Source organism: Astatotilapia calliptera, chromosome 3 (genome assembly GCF_900246225.1).
Source record: "Astatotilapia calliptera chromosome 3, fAstCal1.2, whole genome shotgun sequence".
NCBI lineage: Eukaryota > Metazoa > Chordata > Actinopteri > Cichliformes > Cichlidae > Astatotilapia > Astatotilapia calliptera.
In genome coordinates, this window is record NC_039304.1 from 17,597,862 (window position 1) to 17,612,190 (window position 14,329).

Here is a 14,329-nt window from a genome sequence, read left to right on the forward strand (position 1 = left end):
TATCTATCTATCTATCTATCTATCTATCTATCTATCTATCTATCTATCTATCTATCTATCTATCTACATATCTACATATTATTAAAAGTGTTCTTAGCTTAGCCTGTCGTGAGTGGAAGGGAGTGTAATTTAGCCTTACAAAGATGAGAAAATGTACTTACTAACAGCAGATGGCATAAAAGATGGTCATGGCTTCTGGGTGTGAAAGGTGAAACGCATATCAATGTGACTTAAACCTTTAGAGATAACAGAGATAACTCTTTGTTGTCACTGCACAGTCATACCTCGAACAATAGTACAACGAAATTGGAAACTATCCTGCGTCAGCACAACACAAACAAGACAACACAACACAAACAAGACAACACAACACAGTAGTAAAAAACACACCTACCTACCCACACACATATACGTAGAAAATAACAAAACACTGAACGTGAGGAGCAGTGAGCTGCTGCGTCTATGCGCACCGCCATCTTAACCCATGTGATGCTAACCATGTAATGCTAACTTGTCCACCACACACACACACATATATAAATTATGCATATCTGTGTATAACAGTTAAATGTGCTGGCAGGCTTACTTTAAAATTTTGGATAGGGATGACAGTACAGTCTGGATTTGGTGCTAATGCTAAGCTAATTTAGCTGTATGTGACACACTGAGAAATTAGCATGAAACTCTGTAAGAAAAACATGTGATCTAACTTTGAAGGTTTTTTTTTTAATGTTTAAACTGACATTAGCAGCTAACACTAGTGATAACCTACAAACTTGGCTAGTAAGTTACAACTTTACAGCATCCTAGCGTTAAATTGAATGCTAATTTTGGCTAGTGAAAGCTTACATGACACTCAAAGCAGCTACACCATAAACTATGAACCACTTAGCTTTACTGTAGTAGTGTATATATTCACTTTTCTTTGCAAGCTCCTTTGTATATATTCAAATTATTACAAGTACAATTATTACAAGTACTCATGAGGCTTCTTGGTGGTATTAATACTTTACATGCACATTAGCATGCTTGTTATAGGAACAAAATAATTAAACGCCCCTGATGTAGCTGACTTGGTGTTAATGTACAGCTTTGTTTTGTTGTTGTGGACCTTCCATCTCCATTTTAGTCATAAAATAAAGAAGAGATAAGTTTGCTCTTAAAGTTTCCCTTGAGTCTTTCATATTTGATGTCAGTCCAATTAAACCCTGATAGTCCCTGTTCATGTACAGCTTCCCTGTTCTCTGCCTGCTCCTGTCCCGACAGCGAGATATAACATCTGAGATGGAAAGATACCTCACAGCCGTGATACTATTTCTTAAAGTGCCTGACACGTATTTGTGTGCATATTTGATAATGCTACATGCATTCGACTCATTTCCATCCCTCCTCGGCTCTCATTTCGTTTCGCTCGCTCTTGTAGTTTTGTTGTTTGCCTTTCATTATTTTCTTCATTAGCCTGAACAAACATCTTTGTTAGAATTCTCTTTTGGGTATCACTCCTTGTCAGCACATTTCCACTTCCTTGATCTGAGACAGCGGGAGAATCGGAGGGAAAGAGAATCGGGGAGTGAACAAATTAATTGTATTATTTTAGCTTACAAGCTAAATCCTCGGCATAAATGCAGGAGCAGCTGCGGTGCATTTTGCAGGGAGGAAAGCAGGCGGCAAATGAAAGACAAGAGACTTAAGAGTCAGAAACTGAGAGATGGAAGTAGGAAGATGAAGTGAACAGGGTGGAAAGACCAGTTCGGTGCAGGGCTTGCATGAGTGAGAATCGAGCGTTGGTGGTTTTGTAAGAAAAGGAGAGAGTGATGGAGAGCAAGAGCACAGGGAGGGAGGTAGACCATAGCCCTGTTCAAGTTCAGTGGAGTGGAGTATTTAATCTAACATGATGAACGAGCTATTGGAAACATCATCCTCCCAGCTCCTCCTTCAACACCCCTACCCCATTTCTCATGGACCGTAAGCCCCGTGATGGAGCTGTGGTTAAGGTCACTTAAACACCAAGGTAAAGAAAGTCAGACAGTGCGCAAAGTGTGTCTCTCACACACACACGGTTACTCTGAGAACCATCTCTCTGCCATGCCCTGCATAGGCAAATTGGCACAAGCAGAGTGACTTGTTTCGTGTCTTATCGTGTCGTACATCACAAGTGTTGCCCACTTTGTTTTCACTCTGGTAGCTGAGGGATTGATTGATGGTTGAATGATCATATTTCTCGCTGTCATCTTGTGTATAATTTAGAATTCCTCCCAGTTCCAAGTTAAATCTTAGCTGAAATGAAAACTTTCAACATGCAGTAGAGCCTTTCCTGGTGGAAGGAGGGGGGGAGGGGGGGGGGGGGGAGAGTACACAATGAGATTGCGACTGAAATTTTAATTAATCTTTGCTTTAATTAAATTCTCTGCTCTTCACAAGATCTTCTCTGTGAGACTTAACATCATCCAGAGACTTCGAGGCCGTTTTGTAGCACTGATGCTGCGACTGAATTTGAGATCAAGGCGCTTCGTTTTTTGTCTTCATACCTGATTTAGCTGAAAGATAACAAATTCAAATCTTTTGCTGTGTAACAAGAGCAGTTTACACCTGCCTTTCTTTCTCTTTTCATACTTGGAAGCCGTGATTACAACACTTGCATATTAAGTTGATTGCAATGGAAAATGTTTGACTAATTACAAATTAAATACTGTTCCTTTTAGCTACTAAATACTATCCTGTGTTCAGTGGTACTTTCCTGTCTTAGCTGCCTGCTGAAATGTAGCAGTGAGAGCACCAAAGGCCGCTTAGTTGCAGAAAAACTAAAACATTCAAGATGCTAAAAATGGTCAGAAGGTAATTGCACTGTGGGGTAATGAATCTCTCTGGGTTCATCAGTACAGACCACTTTTTTGACAGTACTAATTTGATTGGTTATTAACACAATAAGACTAAAACAAGCTTTGGTGAGCTGGTTACTGGTTATGTATTCAAAGACACAACAAACAGAACAAATGTAATCATCAGACTAGCGAGGGGGCAAAAAATATTCAAGGCTCTCCCTGAAAAAGACGTCGTGTTGACGCGACCATATGTTAGTCTGATGGTGCCTTTCTAGATGTTACCATGTTACTTGCACAGATTTCTCTTTTCATATTACGTACTGTGGATGATGAGAGATAACCAGTCTGCACATCATCATTCTGAAACTGGAGAGAGAGTTTTGCAGATTGTTGAACCTCTGCCTATCTTTACTTCTGAGAAACTCTGCCTGTCTGAGGTGCTCTTTTTATACCCAGTCACGTTAGGCCTCTTTTTTACTAGCACCTGCTCGACTCGACTTGACTTTATTCAGTTTCAGGCGTTTTAATGTGGGTGGGATTGTTATAGCAAGGCGACCTCAAGTATCATGACTTCATTTGTATGATACATACAATGGAGGGCATTGAGGCGATTGTATACCAGCTGGTTGATCTGTCACTAAAACGTCTGCACCTCGTCGTGTACCTATTGACTTAGCTTGGAACTCTTGCCAAGTAGGTACTATAAAAGGTACTTGGTACTGGGGACTACCACCTAATGGAAATCCCTAAGAACAGAGTCCAGCTGAGGCCAGGGGCCTGGGGTGGCCAACTCCAGGCCTCGAGAGCCGGTGTCCTGCAAGTTTTGGATAACACCCTGGGTCAACACACCTGAGTCAAATGATTACTTCATTACCAGGCCTCTGGAGAACTTCAAAAAATGTTGAGGAGATAATTTAGTCATTGAAATCTGTGATGGATCAAGGACACATCTAAAACCTGCAGGACACCAGCTTTCGATGGATGGAGTTGGACACCCCTGGAGTAAGGCGCTAGTGGAAAAGAAGCATTACTGACCTCTTGCCAATCTGAATATAAAAGCGTTTCGCTGCCAAAGGTTTGTGTCTCTGTTCGCAGTTGTTGTCTATCACATATAGACAGCCTTGAAGCCTGCGCTGCCATCACACTATTTTCAGTAACATCGTGAGTCGAGAAAATGGACCAGACAGCATGTGAAGCTAAAACTGAATGTGACCACAAATTGCGACTAGACAAAAGCTCACAGTGGGGTTGCACTTTCAATAATTTTAACTTTATTGTAATCAAACACCATCATGCAGTAAGTTTACACCTGCTGCAGTGCCCAGCAAACACGTTGCTGTTCCTAGTCATTGCTGCACGCACACTCAGGACTCATCTGATCTCAGCTGCACACAAATAAAGATTCATGACTGTCTTGTGTGTTTGTGACACTGTCGTGTGTTGTCAGGTCTGTGGGCAGACGCTGTCAGCTGTAGTCAAATGAAGGTTGCACCGAGAAGATTACTTGCGATGCTTCTTGTAGCTGTCTGAAAGTGGTATTAATTGTGTGTTTGCATGCTAGCATTTGTTAATTAGAACAAAGAGCAGCTGAGGCTGATGGGGGAAAATAAACCAAATGAATCTGACCTTCTACTGGAGCTAGAATAAAAGTTTCAGAATAATCAAAGTCCCCCTGATTGAGGTCTGTGCATGCTAAGGTCCGGGTGGACTGACGCTCGTTGGAGTCATGTGCTATTAGTTACAGAAACCTATGATCTTTATGTTTTTTCCAGACAATCTCACGATGGAAGAGCTGTGAGAGTCTTAAGTCTTTACAGCTACCTGCAGGATCCCCAGTCAAGCTCTGTGAAAATGTTTTAACCAAATGACCAAAAATGTGTCTTTTATTGGTTGTTGGTTGAAACGCGCCCTCAACCGACTTTGAGGAATACAGAAATTGAAGACATCAAACTCTTGTCTTCATGCGTTCATGTGACTTCCGTGTTCTCCACCCTGTCGCCGCCCTTCGCTGCCTCGCCGCCCGATGTTTAAAATAATCAAATAGTCTTTTGTCTCCATGTGTGCTCTTTTAAACTCGCCTACCTCTGTGTGAGACGGTGTTACCCTGCATGCTTTTAGAGCAGCTTTAAGTGGTTGAGTGGTCATGGAATTGGAGATAGACGTGGAGCCCTGCCTCTATTTGTCTGGGTTTCTTTCAGAGCGGCTCTGTGCTGAGAAGCGACTGACTTGGAAAGCTCTGAGAGAAATAATTGGAATATTCCAAACGGCCTTTGTGCAGAATTCACGAGGTTAAGCGTGAGCGAGACTTTGTCCTTCACGCCTTGTAACAGTTCTCGAGATTTTGTTGATATGAGCTGATTTTTTTTTTTAACTTTTTTAAAATAAAAAATTAGTTTCACCTCCCTGAGATGCTTTGCATATGGACCACAAGTAGTAAGTCATACACATGCGTGAGAACATTCGCCTTAGGGCCTTTTCCCCTCTCTCTCCTCCTATAAGCGCCATTAATGCCTCCTACCCCTCAGCAGTTGTAAAAAGGGTTATTTTTTTTTACCTCTAATGCCTTTGCTTCTTCTCTCCATCCCTCCATACTTGGTGAATTAATTGGAGAGGGCAGGAGGCTGCAGCACATATTGGGTAGGTAACGAGTGGTGAGGGCTGGACGGCCGCTAACACCCAACTCTCTAATTGGCTGCCCGAGTGAGATGAGGGTCATTAGATATAGGTGACTGCTTTGCCCTCTCGGCACATGCATTCAGACAGGCGTGAACACTCATGCCTGCATGCACGCGTACACATGCAGACATCCTTCTGCTGTCATTTATTTTTCTTCCATGTAAATCGTTTGTCCTTCTGCGGGGCTTTTCGTGTGTTTTCTTTTATAACGCCACATCGAGCTCCTCTGCTGATCTGAACGGACGGCAACTGCGAGCTTTGAAGGAGACTGCATTTCTACTCCATGACCCCCACGCTCTCATTACAGCGTCATGCGTCTTCAAACCTCTGAACGCGCTGAACTTAAAAGAGCAACAACTGTACACGGCTGTAATTGATAGGAGAGAGAGGCAAGTTTTTGCTGCCCTCGAGGCCCTCGCGTCAAAAGTTTCAGCTCAATTAGGACCTGGCCATACAAGCCTCACTCTCACATTATCTCTCTCTTTCTCTCCGTCGCTTATGTCATCCTCTTGTGAAATCAAAGGGTCTTAATTACTCATAAAGCTTCACGGGATCTCCGCATGACGCTGCCTCGTTGTCCTCTCCTGGTATCGTTGCGCGGAACTGTGGGACGGGAGAATAATTGGTCGCGCTTTTCACTACAGTCCTCTAAATTTGTTTGAAGTAGTCTAATTGGGGCTAACGATGGCCAAATGAAGATTTTGACAACATTAGCCTCAATTGATCCAGCCCACACAATAGCAAAAAGATCAGGCTGGAAATGCTGCAGCATGAAAAAATATTTAAGTAAACTTCCATCTTGGATTGCAATCTGTAAAATCTGGCTGCTCTGAGAAGGTGGTTGCTAATTATTTAGCAAGAGATATGGCAGCGCTCTTCTCCTTCACACACACAAACACGCGCACACACACGTGCGCGCGTCTTCTCACCGCTAGGTCGTGCGTTTCCAAAAAAAGCGCCTAATCAGCGTCGATGGCGTAGATTCATTTCCTCCTTTGTTTGGGCGTAATTAGTGCAAATTGTTTTCGCTGCTGAAGAACAGTTAGCGCAGAAAACACACATGATTTATAGCTGGCACAGCGTGGCAGCGTTTAGTGCTCCTCACTTAAGCAGTATTTGTAATTCGCTGTTGGAGTATTTGTGAAGATGGTGTTTTATTCTGGCTTTTTACACACAAACACACGCACTTTCTCTGTCAACTGCTCAGCTGACCCCTCGCCTGTCTCACCCACTCTCAGTGAGGATTATCATGACCTCCCTTCACATGCACGTTCTCACCGGTCTCTCCCTTCCTCTGTGTTCTCGCGCTCTTTGTCACCCTCATCTTTTTGAGTCACGTCTTTTTGGCTTTGTCTCAGTGCATCAGGGATGCTTTCGAGTGTGTATTATTCTTTACTGTAAAGTTGGAACCCCTCGGATTTCGGCTCTGTTTTGATATTTTGCTTATATGTGTGGGAGTGGGTGCGCTTCTTCCGTCTCCCCGTCTGTTTTTCCGTCTCTTTCTGGCTCGGAGCTCTAGGCTATAGAAAATGGTCTAAACTGCTGTGAGTGTTGAGGGTGAAGTGGGAGAAGGGAGGGGCATGTAGAGTTACAGTGGAACTTGTGAAAACTGTGCCTTTGCACATAACCCCTATTTTCTGAAATGTGCCTCAGAAAACATTGAAGCTGAAAGCTCGGGTTGGTTTGGATTCCCGAGATGAAACTTTTGGCTTTAACAGAGCTTTGCTGTTATGCGCAGGTATACTCTCCCTATCTCTTTCTGGTTTCTATTGCTTTCTATGTGCCTCACACACATACACACTTATCCCGGTGTATCTCTGCAACACACAAACACGCACACCACATACAGAGGCAGTTTGTGCGTCACTGGTGAGGAGAGGAAGAAAGTCAATGACAGTTCAGCAGGTCCCTCTCACGAGTCTAACATTATATCCACTTCCTGTGTGTGTTTATGTATATACTATATAATATACAGCTGTGACTGTGCTTCTTCCTCAGTGTTGACATTCAAGCCTCATTTGAGTAACAGGTTGCGACTTTAATGAGCTGACCTGTTGATCCCACCTTATTAAGCAGGGTCTGTAATTTGACCAGAAGGGGCTTGAAGTGCTGCCCAGTGGTTGAAGCCAAATATTTGCAGGGCCCCTTAGGGAACATTGTTTTTAATATTTTCTGCATTCATTTTCAACTTGAAGCATATGTCTGTGCTTTAAAAGTGGGGGAAATAAAGATGTACAGGAAAGTAACACTCTTTTAGTGAGGAAAAAAAAACTTTCGCAGTTTGCTTCAGTACAATTCAGAATGCCATGTTAGGCCAACACTTCACAATCAATTTTGATGCTTATTTATTTACTAAGAAGATAAAAGGGGCCTTTAAGAGGCAAATAAGCACAACATTAATAGAGTCCGACCGGTTTGGCAGCAGGCCGATATTAGCTACTTTCCAGTCTTTCAATACCTGCATTTATAATGGTCATCCATCCATCCATCCATCCATCCTTCCATCCATCCATCTATTCATGCATCTATTCTCTTCCAGCTATCCAGTTGAGAGTCATGGAGAGTCATGGAGGGCTAAGAGACAAGGGCCAAGACACAGGCTACACCCTGAACTGGCTGTTGCAGGGATAACAGATATAAATGGACAACAATTCATGGTCACATTCATTCATATGGCTAATTTATAATCACTAGATAATCTAACCAAATGTAAGTCTTTGGACTGTGGGAGGAAGCTGAAGTACCTGGAGAGACTCCACAGACATGGGTTGAACATGTAAAACCCACACAGAAAAGCCCCAGACTTCTTTCTCTTTGTAGGAGAACGCTGAGATTATTAGCTTGTTTGATGAGCTAGAATAAAAATTAAAAAAGCAATTCAAAGTACAGTGAATTTTAATTCATTAAAATACTTATTTGCATCCTTATTAAGACTAAGCTGAGAAGATTCAAGGTATTTAATTGTGTACTTTCCAAACATGATGTTAGCGTAAATGTCATGTAATATTAGCTTAGCTTAGCTAGCCTCTCTGTTAAAAATTTAAAAGAAAGACTTATGTTTTGTGTATTCTGAGTTACGAAACGTTTGGTCATGCTTGTTTGTTTTGTTGCAAAGATGCAGGTGAAAAGAATAATGAAAAAAAAAATGTAGAAATAACGAGTGTTTGTGTCCAGTTGTTTCTCTTTGGTTCTAGCCTTAATGCTAGGCTAACGATCTTGTGGCTTTAGCTCCATATTTAACAGTGAGGTAAACACTCAATCCTGTAATGTAAGAAGAGGATAAACGGTTCCTTTTTATATTTTTTGCTGAGAAAATGTGAACAATCTGTTAAATGGTTATCATTTTTTTTCTATCTTTGTGTTTGTGATTTTCAGGATTACAAAGCGGGGCTGGCTGTCGCTGAAGTGGAACTGACCGCTGCCAACATCAGAGACTTGGACCGCAGGGGCTTTGAAATCAACACGCCCTTCAAAAACTTCTGGTATGTCTACTCTTCATTTGTGTTTGTGCACGGCTGCCTCACCAGCATGTGTACGGCATGTAGCTTGGCATGTTTCTGCACGCTTTTTCCACCAACAAAGAGCTATTCATGCTCGGCTGCACGTGATATTTGATTTGTCTTTTTATGTGTGTGAGAGAAGAGTGCACTCTATCCGTTTGATCTTTCAGCTCTTACCTTAACACATACTCTGCTTCTTATTTCTTTTTCATCTTCTCAAAGACGAATGTTGGAAATGATGGCGCCCCTCGCCTTCGATACAGACTCTCTTTTAGCCAGGTTGACATTGTACACCTCCACATTTGTTTAAATCTTACCATAGGAGGCTGTGGGAAGTCAAGACATGATTTCCAGTTCTCTTACAAACAAATCCTGCAGGATCATCTTCTAATTCTAGCCACACAGTTTAGGAAATGTCCTTACAATAAGTCTCTTGTTACACTTTACTCTAATCTCAGAAGTCAAATCTCACAAACCATCCATTACGGCTACAGTAAAGGGTGAGGACAGGGGTTTTAGTTAAGCTGCTCTCATATATTGAGGGTATTAACAGTCACACAGTATGATAAGAGTTTAGGGAACTTTCAGTCAAATAATATTCACATAGTGGCCTCTTTCTTTCTTGTAACAGAGGTGGAGAATTTATTCACCAGTATCTTGTATTTTTTGGGAGTGAATATTAATGAGATGTAGCTGTTTGGAAGAAGTTGATTTCTTTCTGTTTTTGTTCTTTTTGTACGTGCTACCTGCCTAACACCTCACTTCATTTCCTCCCTTCATTTTTATGAAATGTGCAAAAAGAAAACTATCCCTCGCTCCTTATCTGTGAAAAACAAGAGTTCAATTAAGCTGATACAGTCAAATGTGCTGATGAAGGGAGCTGGATGAGAAGTGTTACTTTGTTAGTGAAAATGATTTAAAACACTGTTTTAGCAGAGCCTCTGAAAAAGTGGAGTCAAACTACACAATAACAGCCACACATTAACTGCATCTCTGCTATATTGCAGTGATTGAAGATGCCTCTTTTGTCAGGTCTCAGCAAGTTCATGGCTAAATCCTTGACTTATTAGATGCATTTGCAGTCTTGGCTTAAGTACCAAGTCAATGACAAAAATTGTGAAAACACAACCATGCTTCATCTTCATATAACGGTGTAGATGCCACAGGCAAGAAAACTGCTGAAAATTGAGGGGTGGAAACCCCCTCCCCCCATATATCAGCAGTGGTGCATAAAGAAAACAACTGCAGTTCATCAACCTCAAAGACAGGTATTTGATTTAGTGCGCACAATTCAGCGTGTGCAAGTTTCAGCTGTTCACCTAATTATATCATCATGATGTTAATTAGCTACTCTAAGCTCATTGTGTTCAGCAGTTTTGTTTCAATATATATGTTTTTTGTATTAAGTGTTGTGGAGTTTCACAGATATATTTTCTAGTACAGGGCATGCACATGTACACTGTGTGCACACACAAGGAGGCAATAAATATACTTATAAGGTGCTTATGTGCAAATATAACCAAGTAACTGTGATATGCGAGTGATCTGGCTCTACAGTTACTCTCTTGTCCCTGTAGGTTCTGGTTAGACCAGGCTTCTGCTGCAGTCACTTTCAGTTGCTGCTTGTTTGTGAGTCTCTGCATTCAGTTTTGTATTTAATAACTGATGAGCTGCCCTTTTGGGTTGAGATCAGATGACTGACTTGGCCATTGAAAAATATCCAATTGCCTCGTGAGACTCCTGCAATATGCTTTGGTTCATTATCCAGGCACTTTTGTAGCATTTGTCTGAATCTGAGCGGGCAGTAAAGCCCTGTACACTGCACAGTTCATCCTGCTGCTTCTACCAGGTGTCACATGGTCATTAAACACTAGAGATGTGTAGATGTTTTCTGGCAGTCTCTAATCCGTCCTCCTTATTCTTAAGTGTAACCAGTAATTGTAGACACTTGATGATGATATTTCTACCTCCTCGAGAGTGTTTTTGACTTGATTAGATGTTGTGAAGGAGTTTTCCAGACTGAGAAAACAATCCTGTAATCATCTAGTTTAGTTGTCATGGTCAGCTGGTTGGTGCATTTATTCTTGAGAAGATTGTTGCAGACTGTTAACTTTGGCCGCTGCTAACGTTTTTGCTGTTTTCCTGGTAGATTTATGTAGTATTTTCTGTGTAATGATGGTCTCCCTCACCTGCACTAACATCTCTTGGTACGTCATATTGAGAGTTCTAGTACCAAATGCAAGTTCTATACTTAATTTTTGATAAAACAGTCCTCACCTGGCCATCATACTGTTGCTGGTTAGGCTCTCCAAATGTATAAAAATGGCTGTAACAATACCTGGTTAAACCCCTTGAATTAAAGTTGCATTTTAATCACTTAAATGACTGTTTGATTTAATATGAGCTTTAAAGCTCAAATCTGAATGAGAAAGAAAACTTTTAACTTGTGGTTTTACACTCGTTGCTAATGTCCCAAACTTCTGAATAGATAATATTTGATATTACTGCCAATTAAATACAGTAATAGAGAGTTTAGTCAAAGCATCACTGCCTCTACAGAAACATATAGCCGTGTATCATCTGCATAACCACAGTAGCAAATATTATGCTGTCTGATTAACAAGCGGCCACATGTATAGTGAGAACATTAACGGGCTCAGATAGCTGCCCTGTGGAACTCCATAGGAAGTGTCACGAGTGGCTGATAGCTGACCTCCAAAGATGAAGTATTTCCTGTCGGTGACCGTTAATCTAAATCATTCAAAAACACAATTATAAAAAGTAAAATACGGACAACAATCTTATCATAAGTTAGCCTAACTATGAAGGTTATTATAGTTAACTAAAACCAAACTAAAAGCTAAACCTAGATGTGGTGAAACTAAAATAAAAATGAGACCATCTGCTGTAGTCACATAAAACAGGGCCATCATCCAGGAACCTGTGGACATTACTGTAATAGCGAAGGCGTTGTCCACTGGTATAATCATAGACTTTGTTCTTTGAGAGGTAAAAATAATAATAAAAATGATAACACGATTTGCCTGTTACACATGGTATAAGAGAAGCAATGCTTCTTCCTACTAATAATACTAAACATTAGTCGTTACTTTTTTGGCTCTCTTCAGATAAATGTGCACGATTCTGAAAACAGCTGAGAGATTTAGAGCTGAAATGATCAGTTTTTTCATAAACAAATTAATCTGCAAGGACTCGATGAAATACATAATTGAGTATCATCTTGGTCTTCTGTAGTAGATGTTGAATATGTTCAGTCTATCAACAGACAAGAGAAGCAATTTGCAAACCTTACCTCGCCTTCAAGGAAACATTGATGGACATTTTTTGCCATTGTAGGATATTTTGCAGACCAAACGATTAATTCATGGCAGACAAACTGAGACTGAAACAAATTGCTCTGTTATGCAACCTGGACAAAACAACTTGACCAACTTTTTTGCCCTGCAACGATGATGCAGGATTTCATCATTAAGCCCGCCCAATCAGCGAGTTACCTGTCGGTCTGCCAGGCTCCATTTTTACTCCTCGTGGTTTGTTTGTGGCAGATCTAAATAACGAGGCTGCAAATTTAATATTTCATTTCTGGACCAGCTGAGCAGAACCACAGATGTGAACGTGACCTTAGTGGTTACATATCTGAACAAACAAAAAAAAAAGTTTCTTAAACAGGAGCTCAGTCAAAGCCATTGAACCAAACTTATATTCATTGTCAGTCATTTAATACAAATGTATGCGCTTTTTACCCTTTGTTTTCCTTTGGGGTGTAACTAATGAGCAGCCATGTCACAAAGTTAAGCCTGAGCTCTAATGAGACAAAAGAGAAACTCTTCATAAGTTTGCTTTTACCGCATTTAGCAGCACTCCTGTCAAATCACTGTGACGGAGCATCTTGTAACTCACTGCATCCGCCTCTTACAAACTATAAACATATTGATCATAGCGGGGCGTACACGATCACCATGCTTTTTTATGAAGTCTCCTCTGGGAGCTTTGTACAGGTATCTCTGCCTCTGTAGGGCACAAAGCCTTTCAGGTGCCTCGAGTCCTGTGGGCCTGCGATCAATGAGCGTGCTGCTTGTTTGTGCTGTAATGGCCCATTTAGAATACAACCGTCACAGCTGCCTGGACAAAGCACGGCTCGTTTGTTTGCGTGTGCTTTTTGCACCGTTTCCTCTTTTCAGCCCTTCCTTTTTTTCTTTCTTTCTTCTTTTTTTTGTGTTGCCCGTTGCCTCGCGTAAAGATTTTTATTTTTGCTCTCATTCCTCCACGTGTCTGTTGTATATCCGATCGATCTGTTTGTGTCAGCTCCCTTAATGGTCCCATCGTTTGGCACCTTCGTTAATACGCTGGATGTAATTGCCATTTTGTAAGGACCCCCAAAAAACCGAACACAAATGAGCTCCCGAATAGTTTTGATGAGATGATTTTAGAAAAGGTTAGAGTGTGTGTGTATCTCTGTGTGAGAGTGTGTATCAAATCGATTGGTAGCCCTGGGAGCGTTCTCCTACCTGCTCAAGGTGGGGATTAGTGAGAAATTCATCTAATCACTTTAAGCTGTGGAGACTCACTTTGGCTTTTCTATTGTTTTCGCTGCCGTTAAGTGGACGGTCCGTTGTGTTGGATACAATAGCAAACTTTTAAGAGTAGAGGGAATGACAATGAGGCACAGAGGAGAGGAGACGTCGGCAGGCAAAGACGTTCAACTTTGGGGAGAGAGAAAAACTTTGGGCTCATGATCAGAACACACTTGTGCTACAGTAAAGCTGCAGATAAATGCCTAGCTCAAGGGCATATTGGAGAAAATCCATGTTTGTCTGCTTTGTTTTTTGTTTGTCTGATGTGTATTGAGGTCTTTGGACAGTTTCACAATTTTTCTGCCTTGGACAGAAAGTATTTGGTAATGAAAGCTCTCGGCAGCCTGGTGTTTGGGCTGTTCTGAGTGCGGGAGCTTTGGTTTTTGAAGGACTCATTACTGTAAAGTTTTTCAAATGTAATCTGTTGCCCACTGATTCCTTTCAGCTGCATTGTATCAAGTGAACAGAAAGCGATCTTGAGGTGGATAGCGTAAAAATAAAAAAGCTCTCTCTAAAGCCATTAAGAAATCATTGCTAGAAATCACCAGGGGTAAGCGTTCGTAATTTGGAAAATGACCCTTAAAATGGTGGTTATATTTCTCTAGTCACCGTCCCCGTGTCCATTTCTGCCGCGTTACTGTTTGCACCTGTCTGTGAAAACTGCCGGGCTCCGGTGTTGTATTTGCACATTATTTCTTTTTAACTGTGGATTTTGTCTGCCATCACTTTCAGTGTA

At 41.3% G+C, this 14,329-nt stretch overlaps 1 protein-coding gene across 3 annotated transcripts in view; it reads left to right on the forward strand.

Moving 5' to 3' along the window:
- arap2 (ArfGAP with RhoGAP domain, ankyrin repeat and PH domain 2) overlaps window positions 1-14,329 on the forward strand; it is a 166,904-nt gene that overhangs the window by 48,754 nt on the left and 103,821 nt on the right. For all 3 annotated transcript variants that reach the window (XM_026162146.1, XM_026162148.1, XM_026162149.1), the window contains exon 9: window positions 8,874-8,980. In XM_026162146.1, the coding sequence (XP_026017931.1) occupies window positions 8,874-8,980 (107 nt within the window). The remainder of the gene's footprint in view (window positions 1-8,873; window positions 8,981-14,329) is intronic.